Source organism: Miniopterus natalensis, chromosome 9, assembly GCF_054644295.1.
Source record: "Miniopterus natalensis isolate mMinNat1 chromosome 9, mMinNat1.hap1, whole genome shotgun sequence".
Taxonomy (NCBI): domain Eukaryota; kingdom Metazoa; phylum Chordata; class Mammalia; order Chiroptera; family Miniopteridae; genus Miniopterus; species Miniopterus natalensis.
The window spans coordinates 3,861,070-3,881,940 of NC_142089.1; the positions used below are offsets into that span (position 1 = coordinate 3,861,070).

Below are 20,871 nucleotides of genomic sequence, written 5' to 3' on the forward strand. Positions count from 1 at the left end.
ACAACAATCGTTCACTATCAAAACAAAGTTCACCAATTCCATGGATTTTTTGACAGCTGTCCCTGAGATTTAGAAGACCTCTCTCAAAAACTGAAGAGTCGGAACAGTTAAGCATCACCTTTTCTTGATTTAATATTTTCTACATGAACTTAATTTACCTTGATACACAGACAGTGATTTACATCATTTCCTACCCTGGATTCCTGAATGTATCACTTTGATAGAATCAAAACTGCAAACAGGCACTTATTAAACTTACCACTCTCAAGCGTGCTCACTATCAAACACCCTACGATCACGCCCAGCGAGAAAAGGGCACTTCCTGTGGCAATGCATGGACAGCTAGTAAAACGTCCTAAAACAAGCAAATCTGGACTCTAAAACCCTTGCTCAAAATTCCAACCAGGAGTAAGCTACTGACAGTCACTCCTCTTTATTATTATTTTTTGGTGCCAGTGAGAAGGAAATTGTAATTTCAACTTCAGCGTTAATCCTACAAAAATTATAATCCAAAACGTGTAAATAGATGAGAAGACCGTTCCATGTGCACAAAAATCAAAACTGCAACTAACCAGCTCCTGCTGCCTGCACCGTAAACCTGGCATAGATGACGAGAAGACAGTTCTCCACTGAGGCCAAGTTAACTTGCTCACAGAAGGTACTGAGAAAGGAGGTGGAAGCCCTCGGTCCTCCCGGGGACCTTGGACGTTCTGCTTAAAGTCAGTAGTCACTTTAGTCCATGGAGAAACAGGGTCTGATAATCATACATTAAAAATAAAAAATAGAATGGCGGAAGACTGGACTGTAAGGTACACTGACACTATCCCGGGACCAAACCAGATTTACAACTAAAATATAGAAAAACAATCCTGAACAATCAACTGCAACTGCAGACGAGCTAGAGAGCACCCTCCTAACCAAGGAGGAAAAGAGAAGACTGCATAGAGACTGGTAGGAAGTGTAGAGGCATGAGAGAGCTGGCCAGGCTCCCATGGGCAGCAGCTGAAGGTCTGGAAGGAGATCTCAGCTGTGGGGGGTTCCCACTGAGGACTCTAGAGCCTAAACCCCAGGCTGGCTCCCCAGTCCAGAGCACCAGAGCTGAGACAGGTGCCCCGTAACATCTGGCTGTGAAAAGCAGCCAGGTTTCTATCCTCTAGGGAGAGACGGCTAGAAATGCAGGTCCCCTCTTAAAGAGCCAAGGCACAAAGTTTCATGTGCAGCCACTCACCTTGGGGTCCAGCAGAGGGAGGGCGGAATGGACTGGAGCTGTGTAAGAAGAATCTAGGGCTGCGGGCTCTGGAGACAGAGCTCAGAGGGCACCCCTCTGGATTCCTGTGCAAAGTCATTCCCCCATACTGCAGAGAAAATCATCTCAGGCAGACATTTACCTTCCAAGCAGCTTTTGCCCAAGAGAGAAGCAATTGCCCCACCCTGCTGGAAAGCCTCTTGCCCTACCCAAAGGAGTTTCTACAGCCTGAGGCTCATTAAGAGAATCAGATTAATCAGCCTGCAGCCAGAGGCAGACCTCAGAGTGTTTCGAGTTTTTATCTGAACTGCTTCTGGACCCAAGTCTTGAAAAAGCAGACTTTGGTGTGCATCTTGGTCCTGTCCAATCACACCCAGCCACAGGACAGGAGACCTCAAGCCCAGGGTTGTTGATAGCTCCAAACGGGGTACTCAGGGCTAGTCACAAATAGGATCTGACATTGGCCTGCACCAGAGACCCTCCAAAAAGTATGAGAGTCCTAGCTGATCTAATACATAGAAACAAATCCAAACAGGCAGCCAAAATGGGGACCAAAAAAGAAGCCCCAAATGAAAGAACAAGAGAAGTCCCCAGAAATAGAGCCAAATGAAATAGAGACAAGCAATCTATCAGATATAGAGTTCAGAACACTGATTGTAAGGATGCTCAACAGCATGAAAAAAGATGTGGAAACTATGAACGAAATTAAAAATGACGTAGCAGAAATAAAGAATACATTGGAAGGCATAAACAGCAGATTAGAGGAAGCTGAGAATCAGATCAGTGAATTAGAAGACAGGGTAGAAACAATCACTCAATCAGAGGCCCAAAGAGAAAAAACAATTCAAAAACAGGACAATCTAAGGGAGCTGTGGGACAACATGCAACGTAACAATATTTGCATCATAGGATCACCAGAGGAGGTCGAAAGTAAGCAAGGGTTAGAGAACATGTTTGATGAAATAATGGCAGAAAATTTCCCTAACCTGCTCAAGGAAAAAGTCACACAAGTTCAGGATGCGTAGAGAATCCCAAACAAGAAGAATCCAAAGAGGCCCACGCCCAGACACATCATAATGAAAATGCCAAAAATTCAAGACAAAGAGAGACTATTAAAGGCAGCAAGAGAAAAGCAATGTTACTTACAAAGGAGCTCCCATAAGGCTGTCAGCTGACTTCTCATCAGAAACTCTATAGGCCAGAAGGGAATGGCATGGAGTATCCAAGGTAATGCAAAAAAGGATCTGAAACCAAGACTACTCTATCCAGCAAGGCTATCATTCAAAATAGATGGTGAAATAAAGAGCTTCCCAGATAAAAAAAAGGCTAAAGGAGTTTATCACCACCAAACCAGCATTGCAGGAAATGTTAAAGGGACTGCTGTAATCAGAAGTAGAAATAGCCTGGCCGGGCGTGGCTCAGCAGTTGAGCGTCGACCTGGTATCCAGGCTATCGGGGTTCGATTCCCGGTCAGGGCACATGCCCGGGTTGTGGGCTCGATCAATGGCTCTCTCAACATTGACGTTTCTATCTCTCTCTCTCTCCCTCTCCTTTCCTCTCTCTGAAATCAATAAAGATATATTTAAAAAAAAAAAAAAGTAGAAATAGAAGCACTGCAAGAAATATTAAAGTGACTGCTGTAATAAGAAATAGAGAAACATAGGCATAAAGAATTAAAATGGCAATAAATAAGGACCTATCAATAATAACCTTAAGGAGTTTGAGAGATTGACAACAATACAGTCATAGTCGGGAACTTTAACATCCCACTGACTTCACTGGATAGATCTTCTAAGCAAAAAGTCAACACAGAAATAATGACTCTAAATGGCACACTAGATTAGATGGATTTAATTGATATTTACAGAACATTTCAAGCCAAAGCTGTGGAATATACATTCCTCTCAAGTGCACATGGGTCACCTCAAAGATAGAACATGTTAGGACACAAAACAAGTCTCTAGGAGTTCAAGAAGAGTTCAAGAAGAGTGAAATTGTAACAAGTATCTCAGGTCACAATGGCATGAAATTAGAAATCAACTAAGTAAAAACATTCAAAATCATTCAAACACATGGAGGCTAAATAACTTGTTATTAAACAATGAATGGGTTACCAATAAGATCAATAAAGAAATAAAAAACTTCCTGGAAACAAATGAAAATGAACACATTTTGTTATGACAACCTCAAATCTATTGGACACAGCGAAAGCAGTCCCAAGAGGGAAGTTCACAGCACTACAGGCATCCCTCAAAAAGCCACAAAAAGTTTTAGTAAACTATCTAACCCTACAACTTAAAGAATTAGAAAGCTTCCCTGTGAAGCTGTCTGGACCAGGACTTTTGTTTTCTGGGAGGTTTTTTATTGCTGCTTCAATTTCATCCGTTGTTATTGGCCTATTCAGGTTTTCTGATTCTTCCTGATTCAGTTTTACAGGATCTCACTCACATGTGGAATCTAATAAACAAAACAGACTGAGGAACGAAATAGATCCAGAGGCACAGAAGCATGGAACAGATTGAGGGATCTCAGTGGGAAGGCACGGGTGGGGGAGTGGGTGGGGAGAGATTAATCAAAGAACTTATATGCATATATGCACAGCCCATGGACACAGGCAATAGTGTGGTGAAGGCCGGGGGGGGGGGGGGGGGAACCAACGGGGGAAAAGGGGGATATCTGTAATACTTTCAACAATAAATTTTTAAAAAATAAAATATAAAAATAAAAATGCAACTGAAAAACAGAAACACAAAAACAATACAGCCAGCAGAGCCAGAGAGGCATATTTTATCCCTCAAATTGGCAAGAGAGTGCAAACTGACCGGAAGAAGCCCAACAGCGGAAAGAGTACCAAAGCTCAGAAATGGCCTTGCTGCCCATTCTAGACAATATTACGACTTCAGACACAGCCCATAATTCGATTCAGAGGCTCTAAACATGGGTGAACAAACCAGTCTGCCTTCATTTTTGTGGCACGTGATGTCTTAGGAAACCTACAAAAGACTACATCAGGAGTTAGGATTCTAAGTGCAAGAGGAAAGGCAGTTTTTATCACTGTAGCTTCACAGAAATAAAGTGCGGGGGAAGGGGGGTGGATTTTACCTAAATTGTATTTACTGCTTTTCTTTTTAACCAAAGCAAAGATAATCCTCTGCAACTGTACATAACTAGCAACAAAGCTGATTCACGAAGGGTGAAATTAGGTTCTGGTCATTCAGACACTGATTAAACTAAAACAAACCACACAGAAGTCAAAGTTTTGGAAAGTATCAAATTAGCAAGGATTTTAGATGTCATAATCTTATTTCAGAAACTGGTATTTGTGTATACCACACACATACAGTATCATTATTTTATTATTAGAAAAAAATCTCTTGCCTCTGAAAATATTCAAATATTCTTTGTATATTAAAAATAAATGTATTAACCAATACATAACATTCAAAATAACTACATAACATTTACCATGTTAAAACTTCCATCAAAAAATACTTAAATTTCAGGGTCACAACCACAAAAATAGGAAGAGGAAAGAGCTATAACAAATGCTACGGAACGCTGAAAATTTTCTAGTCTCTTACCCACAATCCTGCAGGACTTTAATTCTTAATATATGCACCAAGTTTTTAACCTTTTAAACAAGCTTACTGCTTCATAATTTATAGAGAAAAGGGTAGAAAAGAAAGGAAAATGCCTAACAAATCTGGAAGATGAAAACATTACTAAAGGAGCGGTCTGTCTCGCCTATCATGTGTTTGAGGCAGGGAGGTGCAATATTAAGGACTTACTAAATCTTTAAGAAACAACTGAATAAAGTCCTCTCAGTAAAAGTCTCAGGTAGAAAAGGCCGTTTTACATTTTGTTACAAATTCGAGAAGTTTTAAAAATTTTATAAACACATACATATTCTATAAACTCTATGGTGAACTAAGTGCAATTAAGAAAGCAAGCCCCGCCCTCGTTAGGAAAATTCAAGTGCATGCAGGCAGGTCGGGGCAACTCCTTCTCCTTCTCGCTGCCTTTCGTGCTTTCCTCAGGAATGAGTCAAGTCGCTAGAATAGGCAGCTTTACCAGCAAACAAAACCTCTGAAGGGGGTGCTTCAGGCAGTTCCACTGAGTTCCTCTTACAGAAAAAAGGAAAAAATAAAAAGCTACCCCCCCAAATAAGCATGCGACAAGACAAAAAACAAATGAACAAAATCCCCACCTCCTACTGAAGGCGGTAAGAGAAACCACTAACAAGCATGATTTAACTCAACTATATCCACCAACATCAGAACTGCACTTACAGTTTCTAGATTTAAATTTTAGTGTATGTTAATTAAAAAACATGTTCATGACCCATAAAACTCAGTGTATGAAAACATTAAAAATTATATATATTCAGCCATTCTCAACAAAAATGCCGGTGCAGAGGAAGAAGCCAAGAGCCATGGGGGTCTTCAAGTCATCACTAGGATGACTGAGGGAGCCCCGCGTCCCAGCCCCAACCCCTACCAGTCACCCTGCAGAGGCAGAGGGGTCAGGCAAAGGCAGTGTCTCACTATGTTCTTGTGGTCTCTCAACTGATTTTAAAAATAATATAAACTTAAGAGAAATGAAATAGTCATAAGAAGCTCAAACAGACAAATGTTATAAGAAACACTTAAACAACAGCCAGCAAGGAATAAAATGTAATCTTTCAATATTTTCAGAAACTGCTTGAGGTGCTCAAAGGAATATAACGCATCTATTCAGTCCATAAGCCCCCAAAGCAAGAGTAACTGCAGGCACCAGGTCTCACCGTAGCTCGGCTTTCCAGCGCCGCCGCTGCCACCTAGTCACGCCACATGGCCGTACTATTTAGGATTAAAGTGGGCGATTCTGAAGTAGTGGAAATTCACCTTGGCTAACAAGCTAAGCCTTATAAAACACTGCTACTTACTCGTGTAACTGTTCTACTTAGAAACATTAGAATAAAAACTTGGACTTAGGTAAAGTCAAGTAATTTAGTAGCTGGGTGAACCTGGGCAAACCACATGACCCCTCTGAGCATCAGTTTTCTCACCGAGAGAGGGCAATGATCTCAACGGTCGCGGCTTTGCAGGGCCACTGGGGGGATCAGCAATGATGTACAGATACTCCTCGACTTATGATGGGGTCATGTCCTGATCAACCCACTTTATGAGGAAAATACTGTAGTCGAGAATGCATTCAAACTGCCGAACACTACGGCTTAGCCTAGCTAGTTTCTAGTGAATGCATATCACTTCTGCACCATTGTAGATCAAAAAATTTGAACTGAGACCATGGTAAGTTGGGCACGGTCCCTATACAGAGCACCAAGCACCATGCTAGGCTCTTGTGCAATGAATTGAAGAAACAAGAGCACCTGCCATCAGGGTCATCAACAGAAAGCAGTGACTCATCACGACATGTGTAAATAAAAGTCAAATTCTGAGATATGTCCACATGAAAACACATCGTAGTGAACGAATTCAGCCAAGTACTCGTGATGCCTCGCACAGGTTTAATCTGGGTGGTTAAAAAAAAAAGGCTGCCTTCAGTGCCTACATCTTTTTCACTTTGAGAAATGAGTCAAGTTTTCAAATAACTCTTGCTTCCATGTGTCATTTAAGCTTCCCTAAACGATGTCACCCAGAGTATTAAAATCAACAGGACCAAGCTTCAGGACTGTGCGGACAGACAGGGAGCACCCTGTGCCCACCTGAGGCCACAGCTCTCCCACACCGTTACCTGAGAGACCTGTCTTCGTTTCTAACCGGCAAGATGGTGTTCTTGTGGTATTTACCGCCTCAGTTCTTTAGAGGCAACTTCAAATATAAAACTATCCTCTCTTCCCTGCATTTCCCCTATGAACATTTACGACCCATATTAGAGTAGCTTATCTGTAAACATAAATGTCAAACTGCCCAAGAAAGGAAACACTCAATGACTTTTAAAAACAGTAATTAACCTGCACTTTGGAAAAAACCTAGTATTCATACTTAAGAAGAGCACAGCAAATAGCTCTTCTACTTCAAATTACAACTGACATTTTAAAAATCAGCTATTTTGAACTCACTACAGTAAGGGCATTATTATTCTTTTACCTTTTAGAAACCGTAAGCATCATTGAACCTTTTTCTGTATGAGGCCTTCTTACCCTCTGCATAGGGACGGGAGAACCAGAACTGCCACCAGGGACAGGCAGAGCACAGCACATTTCCTATTTCACTCAGTTATGTCTGAAGCAGTGATCAATCACAGTATACACTGGGATTTTTTAAGTTCATCCACTAAAATATGAGTGAAAATTTTGCAAAATGCTTTGGGATATTTTAGTTATTCCACATAATTTCCCTGTGAAGAAGGTTGTACCATAAGAATCACAGGCACAGAACAAAAATACTGACCAACTGATTTACCTAAATTTGGGGCAACTCGGTAGCAGCAGAATTAGAAAATTTAATCTGACTCCTACTGTTGGAAAAATACTAAAACTGTGCTTTCAAAAACAGACCACAACAGTAGCAGCAAACAACCTGGCAGGCAACCATCAGAGAGGGGATGCCCAATACTCAGCAAAGGCATCACTCAGCTACAAAGCAGTGAGAGCCATAAGAGGGAACAAGGACACCACCCACTCCAGCCTAAGGCGACACGCTCACAAGACACACAGCATTTACTGCTGGGGCCACATTTCCACAGAAACATCGCCACCTCCAACTGCCCCACACCCTGCTCCAGCCCCTCAAACAAGAACACCGGTGAGCGCCTGTGAGTAAGTGGACAGAGGACTACCCACCACACCCCCAGACAGTTTAGGGTCCGTCTGCCATTCATAGGCACCACGGCCAGGCCTCTGCCCTTCGGCTTTGGCCAAGGAGCCTGGAACAGCTGTCACTGTCGCTGCTATGAAAGGTGAGGAGATCAAACTCCATGGAAGCCCACCTGTTTTCTGTTTTATTATATGTGTTCTCTAACTGTAATTTTAAATGAAACCAGTGCTGTCGCTTCTACTGCTGTTGCCCTCCATGTGTGAGAGTGGACAGACTGTTGCATGTTCTGCAGAGGAAAAGGCATAGAAAACCTGGGTTCGAGTCCTAACTGACACTCACTTGGACAAGTTATCCAACCTCACTAATCACTTCTCCTCATTGAGTGCTGGCACAAACCATAGGGATGGTTCGGACACCCCAGAAGTACAGGCTAATTGGGAATGCCCTTGGGAGCTGCTCAGCACCACCCAGGCTCATTACTGTCTGGCGACAGCTCCGCACACCCCTGCCAATGAGGCTCTGCATCTCCATCAGAATCTCTTGCCGCACCTATCTGTTTCTACCTGTTGTATAGCAGTGTCCTGTGACCTCTTGTCCCTGTGAGCTCTTCTTTCCCTACCTCATGCGTTGCTCTTTCCTTCTTCCCCTCCCTTCCTTCTCACAGTTCTTCCCCACTGCGCTCCACCTTGTGACCACAAAGCATCATCACCTCCTCTCCCAGAGGGCTCCTGCCCACCCCCTACCCACCTTGGACCCCACACACAACTAAAACACCCAGTTTAAGTCTGACTTGCATCAAGCTGCAATAAGATGGAGAGGCTCCCCCCTGGATAGCTGGGCCATCTCTCTAACGTTCCCTACCAATCTGGAATAAGTGCAGTGCCTGGCAGATATGGTCCAATATGCCCATTTGCAAAATTGAGTTTCATCATTCAAAAATAGTCAAGTGGGTTTCTAGGTGGCTCTCACTATGTACCATCCCAGCAATAAATCTCCCAAAATGCTAACAGTAACACCCAAATGGTCCCTCTTCCTGGAGTTCTCAGCACCTAGAACTTGACAGGGCCCATCCTGTGTCTTTCATGTCAGAGCCTCCCTGAAAAGCCACTGCCGGCTATGCACCTACAGTCATGGCATACTTCACACACATGCCCCAACACACACACACTTTATTAACATTAAAGACCTCTCTTGTTCATCTTGTTGGCCGGGCCCCTCACTCTCTAGAATGTCAATTCCACGAAAACAGGAACCTGTAACTTCAGCGCCCAGAATGGGGTCTGATGAAGACACAGCATATACTTAACTGGGGAGACCGCTCACACTCAGGTCTCTGACCCACTCAGTCCCTAAGGCTCCTGTTCTCTGCACGTCCTCCCTGCTCAAAGTTCTGAAATGTCCCTGTCCTGCCACCCTGTCTAAATGAAGATGCCCAGCCGGCCCACCCCAGAGCTCCCTTTCCCTTCTCTCAATGCCAATAGTCCTTTAGTTTGGCACTTTCTCCATAAACTACCTCACACCAAGGTATTTTGCACACGGATCCCTTACCTTCCTAAAATGACTACAAATTTCTATAGGCTTTGTCGCCTTTGGAGAAGAAAGAACTTCAAACATGTACAATGTTAAAAAAAATTGAGTGTTCGTCACAGTGCCAAGGTTTTTATTTGAATGATTGTAATTGTAGAGGCAGATGAAATATTTCCTTCTTAAGCTGATTATAATTTAACTGCTCTGTGGTGACTGAAAGTCACTAGATAAATACTATAAATGAGGTGGTACCCTCAGGGACTATCGGTTTTTATAAAGGATTACCTGAACCTGCTAAGTGACCTGAAGGAACTGTGTTCTTTGTAGTTCATACCGGTTTTCTTCTAAATTTTCTGTCTTCTTTACTGTCCAGCTATCGGCAATAAAGCTATTTGCTGCTGTAAGTAACTCTCCCTTTTTAATTTCCTCCTAATCTGCTGTGAACAGGAAAGTCAATGTTAGAACCAGGCCTACAAAAGTGTGAACTGGCACAGTGAGGCTCTGCCACGGGAAGGGAGGGGGAGACCCACTGCTTATTTTGCACTTCCACGGGTGCTCCATAAACACTGATTAATTTAAACGAGTCACAGACTCAGTCATTCCTCTTCGAGAAACATGTAAGTAGCTGACATCTATGATCTGTCAGTGGTACTTACCTGGCCCAAGGAATCACATGCTACACAGAGCTGTTCTTTTTTCTCTCGTGTGCTCTTGACAGCAACCCTGTGAAGTCAGGCAGCACAAGGTGCATCCATGCTATGGCACCCACTTTTCAAGCTATGGGAGCTATATCCCAGAGAGGTGACATGATTTGCCCAGTCATGTGGTAGAAACCCAGGGGTCCTGCGTTTTTCATTCCTTCCACTAAGCCCAACTGTATAAAAAGCCCCTGTTGTTCACTCAGGGTAAAAGAACTTTAGGTAAGGCTCTTATGTAGCCAAAAGAGGGCAGGGCAACAACACATTCTGCTATTATGTTCTATTATATTTGAAAAGAACATTTGCCAACAGTCATTGTTTATTGCTAACAAGCAAATTCAATTTTTCACACTAACAAACAGGAGACGGAGACAGAGAAGACAGAAACACATCTAAATCTGGCCCTTCTATGTCACTTCACAGATTATAACCTTCCTATGGTTCAAATGACAATGACTGGAAACGCCTGACACTAAAAATCCCTCCCGTCCTCTATACCCAAAGTTTAATCTGTCCCACCCAAGGGACTTCTCATGTTCAATCTCATTACAGGGGCTGTTCAGATGCCTAAGAAGTTAGACTGAACTGCAAAACTGAGAATCCACAATTCTAGCTGGAAATGCCCAAGGTGTGTCCATCTCTGGCCCATGGCAAAACTGCATGCTCTTTGGTCAGAGACAATGTGAACTGTGTTCTCATAGCACTGTGTTCTTTTCCTTCATCACAGTTTGTGTGCATCTTTGTTTGCCAATCAACGAATATTTATTGAGGGCCTATTCCATGCCAACCATCTAGGCGCTGATCAGCAACTTACTGATTGAACGTCCGTCTCTAGACTGCAGGCGCCATGAGAAGAGTTACTGCTGCTTTTTTGCTCACCACTGTGGTACAACCTAGCAGAATGCCTGGCTCAGGGTAGGGGCCTAACAAACAGTTGAATGAACGACTGAGAGACAGAGAGACACAGGAGAGAGAGAAGGGGCCACTTTGTATGTAAAGGAATTGGGGCTTTTCACTGCCCAGAACTCGCCTCATGATCCCCCAGTGATCTGACGAATTCTGAGAGGCATCACATGCATGCACAGCTGTAGGCACAGCAGCTGTCATGCGCAGGAGCCCAGGCCCAGAACTATGCAGAATTCAGCCCTTTGTTTCTTCCTGCCCACCTCATGGCTAGAATGAAGTTAGGTCCACTGTCAATCTACCTGTCAGCTGCATGTCTTCAACATCTGGATTTCAGAAATACTATGTTAACATCGCTACTGACTGACATTTATGTTGATTTACTCACTGAAATCACTGCCTGAAAAGATATTAAATGTCTAGGGTCACACAGAAGTCCTACACAGAACTGAGTTCCTGTAAAAAGTTCTCCGTTTCAGGTCTTTGCAAGCTATAAATTGGCTTTCACAGGGTATTTAATTTAAAAACAAAAAAAGCTTGACTCATTATTTAAACTCTCTAAACTTTAGGTCGTAAAGTTCAAACAGGACTCTTTACCAGTAAGCTGTTCAAAACAGACTAAGTTCCAAGACTGAGCCTCACCCAAGTATTTTAATTAAAACCTAAGATTCAGTGGGTTATATGCTGCCCTGAGTAGTTACAAAAATAGTAATAGGATAAAAAGAAATATGAACTACTTAACTTGACATAAAACCCCAGCAATTTAGGCAGGTATGAAAATGAAGATGTGTAAGTTCATGTATCAGTAATGAAACAAAAAGTTTATTTTCAGTTCCCCCCCCCAAACCCAACTAAATAAATAGATTTTAAAAATTAAGGGATAAATTAAGAAGAAAAGCAGAAAGTTATAAAATGTTCTAAATATGTACGCCAAAGAAGGCCAAAAAGAAAAGCCTTAAAGTGACATTTCCATTAAGCTCTGAATATGTTCAAATATGAGTTAGTTATGCTTAGTAGCAGAGTAAACATGTCCCTTTCCCCCCAAAACTCTAGCCCCTGCAAAGCACAACTTACGTGGAAAGGCTGGTGACATTAGTTATAAAAAAATGAACACTAAACAAAGGAACAAGTTGAATTATGTGAACACTCTGCAAGCAATTATGCACTATTCCTAATGTCAACCAAATCTCAATATCCAGTTAAAACACTAAAAAACAACCAAAAAGACACCTGGGAATTTTCTAGACTCTGATCATCTGATCAGGATCAAAGTATTTAATGACCTAAAACAGCAGCAAAATCAAGTTCAGCACATACAGAACATGTATTTAGTAAGAGGCCCACAAACTGTCCCTTTGATGAGTTAGTTGTATTCTCATGACACTGTGAAATGCAAAGAATATGTAATGGAAAAACCAAAAAGGACTTCTTGCCTACATTTCAGGTACTATTTTTACTTTTCCCAAAATCAGGTTTATGTTGTGATTTTATTTACAGCATGACTTCCACAACTCACTTTGCAATGTAGTGAGTGAGTCAAGGACAGACTCCTAAGCTCAAATGACTTCAAAAATTTACTTAAGACTAAGGTGAGGGGGAAAAAAAGTTTTATATTAGTAAGAAACTGCCATATTGTGCCTTGGCACATACTCAAACTAGGTTCTATGAAAGATTCACGAATTCACATTAAAATTCCTTTTTAAAAAATCCCAACAACGTGTCAAAATGCGAGCTAGAAATATGATATCCAACCAAACGATTTTCCTACCCGGAAACTGTCCCCTCCCTTCTGGAAGTGTGACTACGCTTTACCTTGGTTTGAAAACATCATAAAACAAAACTATTGGAGTTGAGTCAAAAGTGACAAAACAGCACGCTCTTCACCTTCCATTTTGTTAATGGCCTAATTTCGGGAAGATGGGCTGTGCGAAGACCTTAGCCCACCCCTAAGTGTTGCCATCTTGCGTGGCGCCGCGTGGAGTGGGTGGGGTGGCTGGGCCCGGCCGGCGGAGCACGGGCCCGGCCCGCGGGAGGAGGGGGCCGGCGAGCCAGGGCCTGGCCCCAGTGAGGCAGAGACAGGCTGGCCGGGGCCGCCCGCGCTGAGCCGCAGTGTCCGGCGGCCGGCCCGCCGCGCTCTCTGTCCTCCCGGGGACACGAGCTCCGGGGCCGGGCCGCAGGGCGCCCGGCCCTTACTGCGCTCCCGGGTGGACACGAGGCCATCGGGTCTGCGGACCTGGGAATGTCACTGTTGAAACATTTCATGACGCGTTCCTGGCAAACAGCGCTAAAAGCTAAGGATACGCCGGAGCGCGGCTCCGGGGCACCGGCTGCTGCTCGCGCCGCAAGTCCGGCTATGCCGAGTCCCGAGCGCAGTGACAGCCGGCCCGCGGGCAGCGCCGGGGTCCGCGCTTGCCCACACCCGGGTTCCCAGCCCCAAGTTAGAAAACAGCCCGAGCGGCGTCCGGAGCGGTGATTCAGCAGCCGCCCGGGGGGGTCGGCTCCCCGGCGGCGGCAGGTCCCAGAAAAGGTCACTGAGAGCGGCGGGCGCCGCCCCAGCCAGGACCCGGCGGCCTGGGGGCGGAGGGGAGCGGGCGGCAGCGGCTCCTACCTTTCCTGCTTTTCGGGGAACTCCGCTTGCTCCGGGCGCTGGCTCGCTCTTCCTCAATCGCAGCTGCTATCTCGGGGTTGTCTTCCCCATTGTACCAGACCAGGAGCTCCTCGCCCGGCGCGATTGGCTGCGGGGAGAGAAGAGACAGGCGCCGAGCCAATCAGAGCGGCGGTTGTTGGCGGGCGGGGGCGGGGCGGGGCGGCGAGCGGAGGCCGCCGGCAGGAAGGGCTCCCGAGCCCGGCGGCAGCGGGCTGGGCACCGCGGGAAGGGACCCTCTGCTGGAGGGAGGACCTCACTCCGCCCGCCTCCTCCCACGGTCGAGGCGGTCGTGGATCCGACTAGGAGCGCGCTTTAAACTCAAAGCTGCCCTGTGCTGCCCTGGCTTTCTGGTCAAAGCCTCACGACTACCACGCAGAAGGAAAAAAAACAACCCGGAACCATTTTGCGCACAACATGTAGCTGATGAGAAATTTAAAGCACAGCTGGGAAGCGCTGAAACCCGCTACCAGGCAGGGCTCCGGCCCGGGAGCCCAGCGCGAGGACGCCCTAGGCCGGGGTCAGCCTGAGCGCCCTCGCGGGCCGTCCTGGCGGCGCTGCCGCTGCGTGGTCCCGGGAGCCCGGCCGCCCCGGCCGCCACGAGTTAGGGACCGTCTAAGGCGCCTCGGTGGCGGGCTGTGCGCCTGCGGAGCGATCCTCAGCCCGCGGCAGTGAGGGCGCCTCGCCCACGCCCCTCGCACCCAGCGAGCCCGGAAAAGATCCCGCTCCCCGGGAGTGTCAGAAATGGATCTACGGACATCTGTTCAAACGCTTCTCCGAGGACGGCACTGGCGCGTCCACCTGACAGCCGGGAATGACACGAGGGCCGAGGAGTCCGCCGACACGGGGACGGGTGGGTGAATAAGGAAAGCCCTTCCTTAAGGCGGGCCCCAACTACCAAAAAGAAACAAGAGGCGGGCAAACGGGGTAAATGGTGCCGGAGGGAGACTAGCCTTTGGAGGGCAATATACAGATGCATGACAGGGCTGCACGCCTGAAACCCACATGATTTTATTAACCAATGCAACCAATACATTCAGTTTAAAAAAAAGATGGAATTAGCAAGTATGACAGTAATAACTGACTCAGGCAAGAATCATCAGCGGATGTTAAAACTTGTAGGTACAATTTTGAGGAGTAACAGAATATTTGCAAAGTCTCAAAATACCTCCCCCCAAAACATTTACTTATCAGAAAGGGAAGAGGGGCATCTTTGTGATGAGCTTAGCCTAGGCGCCTCCACACCGTGCACGGGAAAGCACACGGCAGCGCCTCTGGAGATGCCGCCCCGCTCGAGTGAATGTGATCCAATCGTGATGAAACACAACAGAAGCCCAGACGGTGGGGCATCCTACTAAGTAACTGGCCAGGTCTGGCAAAACTAAAGGGTATAAAAACAGAGACCGAGGTACTGTCCAAACTAAGGAGACTGATAAAAGACATTATAACTGAATGCAACTGAGTTTTCTTTCCCTGTAAGGACAAGATTGGAACCACTGACGGAATCTGAATGGATTAGCTAATAGCCTACCTACCACCTCATCAGCACCCTGATTCTGATCCCTGCACCATGGGTTACGGAAGAGGAAGCCTCTATTTGTGGAGCAGAGGGAATTCCACCTAAGAGGTCAGCTTAGAAACAACATAGTTCCTAACTTCCACATACTTTCTAGACAATGCCCTTCAAAGAAAATATTTTGTTTCATTCTCTGCAAAACTCAAGTTTTTATATAGTTCAAATTTTTAAATATCCTAAATTCTTTAAAATAAAACAAGCCACTGTTTCCTTTGATTCCCCCCCAAGGATGGTTAAAACCTGCTATTCTCTTATCTTTAAGCCGATGTATTATTTTTTCCCTTTTGAGTCTGTTAAACCTAAACCCCAAAAAACTAACCTAATACGTAGAAGATTTTAATGAGTTAAAATAGCCATTACAGATATCTTTTGGCACTCTGATGAGCTCATCTGTTTCTGCTGAAGGAACAGGCTTTTTTATTTAAATAAACCATTTATAGTTCCAAATGTATAGTTTACTTCTCTATTTTTTGTTAAGTGACATATTTGTGAAATGGTGGCATCGTAAAATACTTGAAATGATTTAGGGTTCACAGGATTATGTTAAGGCTTAAATAAAACCAAAGTTAAAAAGAACATGAAGGGAGAGAACAGCGTATTCCCAGTTTATGCCTAACCCGAACAGCGTGGCCAGAGCACTGGGTGAAGACACCGTGGCACGTTTTCCTGGTACCTCCCCGGCTCAGCTTCGGCTTCGGCCGCCAAGCCCCTCCAGGCTTCTGAGTGCACCACCTGTGCTACCTGTGCTAGCAACTGGGTCACGTTACTGTCAGCACAAACTCTTTACTTCAAAGCACACAATATAAAAACACAACAGCCCTGGCTGGTGTGGCACAATGGTTAGAGCGTCAGCTGTCGTACTGAAGGGCCAAGGGTTCGATTTCCAGTCAAGGGCATGTTCCTGGGTTGCAGGATCAATCCCTTGCCCTAACCTGTGCAGGAAGCAACCAATCGATGTGTCTCACATGGATGTCTCTCTCACATCCATGTCTCTCACGCTTGCTCTCTCCCACCCCCTCCTCCCCTCTCCCTTCCACTCTCTCCAAAAATCAATGGAAAAAATATCCTTGGGTGAGGATTAACAAAAAAATAAAAAATAAAAATATCCCAGAATCTGTTTTACCTCAACCTAATATAAAATCTCTGGATGGCTAATGAGCTGGCAAATAGCTAGATTAAAGCAGTGTGATTTGTTAGCTACTGAATGACCTTCAAAATTGTCAGCAACTGAGTGATTACTGTCTTATTGACTATATACTTCCCAACTTCATATTAAAACAGCTACAAAATAACAGACCTTCATGAAGAGGAAAAGAATCTCTTTTTAAATCAATGACTTTGCTTCCGTAAGTTTTTTCTTTTGTACTGCTTGGCACATTTAACATTTTCTAAGTCAAACTTCAGAATAAAAGAAAACTTTTGTTCTTAAACAGGGAATATAAACCTGCATTTAAAAAAATAACGTCAAAAGTCTGAGCAACCACTTTTTTTATATATTGTATTTTGATGTTTAACCAAAAAATAACCAGTAAAACAGAAAGACTTTAAACTCTTCCAGCTTTTCCTCTGGGTTCTGACAGGCTAACATAACCAAGCACACGCTCCTCTCTAAACACCAGTAAATTTTAACAGGCCAGACAGAAAGAGGCAAGGGTTCCAAAGATACTCCTGACACTAAGTCAAAATAAAACTCCAGAATTACAGGAACACACAAAGCAAGTCCACGCTTCCCCCCCTACAATCTATTCCCCAACATGACCTTTTAAAAGTCACAGGTCAGAAGCCTCAACTCTTGAATGGGTGAACAGAAGTGAAGACTAAAAACTTGACTTCTTTCTCCCTTCTGACCGCTAGGCCCCACCTGATCTGGCCCCTGCCTGCCTCCCAACTCATTTACCTTTCCTCCCCTTGCTCCAGCCATAATGGCCTTTGTTCTAGTCCTTAAAAAAAAAAAAAATCTAGCTTATTCCTGCTTCAAGGTGTCTGCCTCAGTCAGGGCCTCTCTTCCTGACTGCTCTTCCACAGAGCTCTTTCGGTGGCTGGTCATACATGCCAGTGGGAGTTCATTATGTCTGTGTTCCCTGACCCACCAGGGCTAAAGCAGCCCTCTCCCTCCCTAGCCTCTCACATTTTATCGTCTTCAAAGCACTTAGCATTATCTGACACTGCTGTTTACTTACTATCTGCCTTCTCCCCCATAAACTGGAAATTCCATGAAACCAGAGATCTTACCTGTTCTGTACACTACTATAGAAGACTACCTAGTACAAACTAGACAATAAATATGTCAAACTAATGAAGAAAAGAATGAATGGATAGCAGGCTAACAGTTAACTTTCAGAAATTTAAACTACTTTTTAATCATACCACAAACAAAACCAGTGCTGGGATTTTCCAGTTATCTGGGTGATGGCTGAGAACAGGACACAGAGCCCAGAAGAGCATCACATGTAATTTATTTACGAAATCTAACCCCAGAAAGCCTAATCTGTAGTTAGATCCTCACTACTGAGAAATCTGAAAGGTCTTGCGCATACCTGAGCAAGCATCAAAGGTGACTGGGGAGGTGCGCAAAGACTGGAACAGTGCTCTTCAGGTGAAGATGGTAAATAATAGCAGCAGGGTAGCTAGCTAGCAACTCTGAGGACTTGGGCTAGACTAGGAACACTTCACAGAGCCTTACACGTAGCACCTTGGTTAATCTTCTCAACAAATGTATGTATTAATTTTATCATTACCTCCACTTTTACAAATGAAAAAACTAAGACACAGAAAGTTGAACTTCTCGGGGTCACATATCTAGAAGCCAAAACCCGCTCACAAGGCAGTTCGCTACAGTTCCCACCCTTAACCATGACACTGTACCACCTTGCCAAAAAAGCCACTATCATTGAGTCAGCACTTACTAGGCCCGAGAGCTCTACCCGTCATCACCTATGAAATCACCATCATTGCCCTATTAAGTCGATACTATTATTATCTGTATCTTATAAATAAAGGAACTGAGGCACAAAGTAACTTGCCTAAGGTTATACAGCTGGTTAAGTTACAATGACTTACTTGGGTCACACAGCAAGCTAGGCTCTAACCCAAAGTCTGGCTTCAGAGTTCATTCCCCCAAATGCTCCCTCTCCCTGGGAAGCTCATTTCTACTCCCTTGATTGTCTCAGGCTCATCCCCTTGCTGGTACTTCATCTCTACCATGATTCTGCCTCACTGATTCAACCAGATATAACTCTCACTTTAAATAAATCTCAGAAACACAATGAATTCTTGAATCAAATTTTGAATCTAATTTCAAATTCCAGTGTAACAAAATTGTACAGTAATAGCTTCTGGAAAATCATGCTATTACAGCACAGCAAAAAGAAAGTGAGATGGCTGGATAAGTTTTAAGTTAGAAAGTACAACAAAAATAGAATTCCTGTCCTGGCCAGTTTGGCTCAGTGGTTAGAGTGTTGGTCTGCGGACTGAAGGGTCTCGAGTTCAATTCCAGCCAAGGGCACGGACCTAGGTTGCAGGCTCCATTCCCAGCCCCAGTCAGAGCATGTGGGGGACAACCAGTTGATGTGTCTCTCTCACATCAGTGTTTCTCTCCCCCCCCCCCCCCCACTCTCTCTGAAAAGCAATAGAAAAATATCCTCGGGTGAGGGTAAAAAAATGACATTTTTAATGGAATCCGTGAATAAGGAGAAATTGGCCTTACAGCATTTTTAGCAAACATATCTATTCCACAGAGCAACAGTCATCTATCTTTAGAGCCTTGAGACTCCGCCTTTGGGAACATGTCCATGCATGACGAGTGCAGATGTGCCTTTGGAGAGACGATGAGACAAAAAGGCTTGCTTGCTGCAGAAACGCAGCCACACTCGGCACTTCCTAATACTAACTTCCCAATGTACTCAGTGACCTCGACCTCACCGCAAACCCTAAAAAATGACTTTCCTCTCCTTTCCATCTTAACAGTGAATGTCTCCAAATAAATATTTGGCAGAAGAATCATGTTCTGTTTAACTCCTATTCTGAATAAAATTTAGGGAAAGCTAATCCAAGGCTACATTACACTGAAGACCAAGACTGTGTTTTCAGTCAGCACAGAACCACCATAGCTACTGGTGCTTTCCTACAGTTGTATAAGTCGGCCCATCAGTTCCTAATGCATCTGTATCTCAGGAGGAGGAAAGCAGCTGCCACATGCTTAACTCATCAGTACCTATAAAGATGCAGCATGGAATTAACACAATCTTCGCGCTTTAGTGCCCTTATGCACATGAAGCAGTGGCAACTGGATATTTAAAACAGACGTTTCAATGTGCTGATGAACCACTTTCAAATATAATCCTTTCAAGGTCTGCAGAACTGCTGTCAGACACGACTAAGGACAGTATTTGCAAAAATGCATGCAGTGCAACGAACAGAGACTAAGTCTAACTCTTACCTTTAAAGTTTTATAGTAAATAGCCCTGTTGATTTCCAGTGGAAATAAATTTTGCTCTTCTCCTGAGCAAGCCCAATTCACATATCGAAGCCAGTTCCCCTTCTCTGGATCAGTGGCGTCAATGCACATCCATCCCAAATTCGGGTAATACACCTTGGGAGGGGGAAGAAAATACCTTTGTTAAAATGGCAGCATCTTTAAAATGTTTCTATTTTCAACTTTTAAGACAATTCTTTTTCATTATATGCAAACACTCTAGAAAGGAATTCACAGAAACAAAATAAATAAGCAATAGAGGAAAGAAAAATAAAAGATGAAAACTAAGATCCACAAGTGTAATCCTCATTAGTTATTTTTCCACCTGGGCTGGTTTGAGCAATTTTTTTCTCCTAAACTTGAAGAGATATATAGTAAATATGCTGAATGATCTCCAAATGCTTTGCAAATGTGTACACAAAGACAAGTGACAGTGCTGATCCCTGAAAACAGAGTTGGAAGAATGGGCTAGCAGCACCCAAACCCCTGAGCTTTCTGGGTTGCGGTGCAGGGCTGACAACTTCAGTGAGTAAACAGGTAGCATTAACCTCCCAGTGGGTGACAGGGTATGATGCTTCTGCAAACTCAGCTTCCCTACCGAGGGCACCTGTCAGGATTGAGAGGCTATGAAACATAATCCTGGGAAATAACAGCATCCCTCCAAAGAAAGACCAAAAACCCACCCCCCCTTTCAGGAGTCAGATCAAGTGTACGCTTGCAAGAAGCTTCCCTGGTCACCTGTCCAATCTCAGTCAATTCTTCCTCCCAGATGCTTCCAGTACTTAACAGTCTTCCTTTAAAAGAAAATCTATTTAGCCACTATTTTAAAACTTTATCTCTGTATATACATATATACATGTTTCACTCCCCCAAACTAGACTGTAAAACACTTGATTAGACACTGGAGTAAAATTACAGAATCAGCTGGTGACAGACCCGTTAAAGGCAAGGCAAATGAAATGAGGCTTTATTTCCTCTTTAGGAAGGCGGGAAGAGCCTCCTGCTCCCATTTCTCCCCCACAGACACAGTGAGACTCCCACC

The 20,871-nt window shown here is 44.3% G+C and overlaps 1 protein-coding gene across 7 annotated transcripts in view; it reads right to left on the bottom strand.

The window, feature by feature from the left end:
- The window catches only part of PRDM2 (PR/SET domain 2), a 99,430-nt gene that overhangs the window by 43,436 nt on the left and 35,123 nt on the right, over positions 1 to 20,871 (bottom strand). For all 7 annotated transcript variants that reach the window (XM_087820095.1, XM_087820093.1, XM_087820098.1 and 4 more), the window contains 2 exons: positions 19,794 to 19,946; positions 13,744 to 13,870 (listed from right to left, as the gene is read on the bottom strand). In XM_087820095.1, coding sequence (XP_087676221.1) covers positions 13,744 to 13,870; positions 19,794 to 19,946 — 280 coding nt within the window. The remainder of the gene's footprint in view (positions 1 to 13,743; positions 13,871 to 19,793; positions 19,947 to 20,871) is intronic.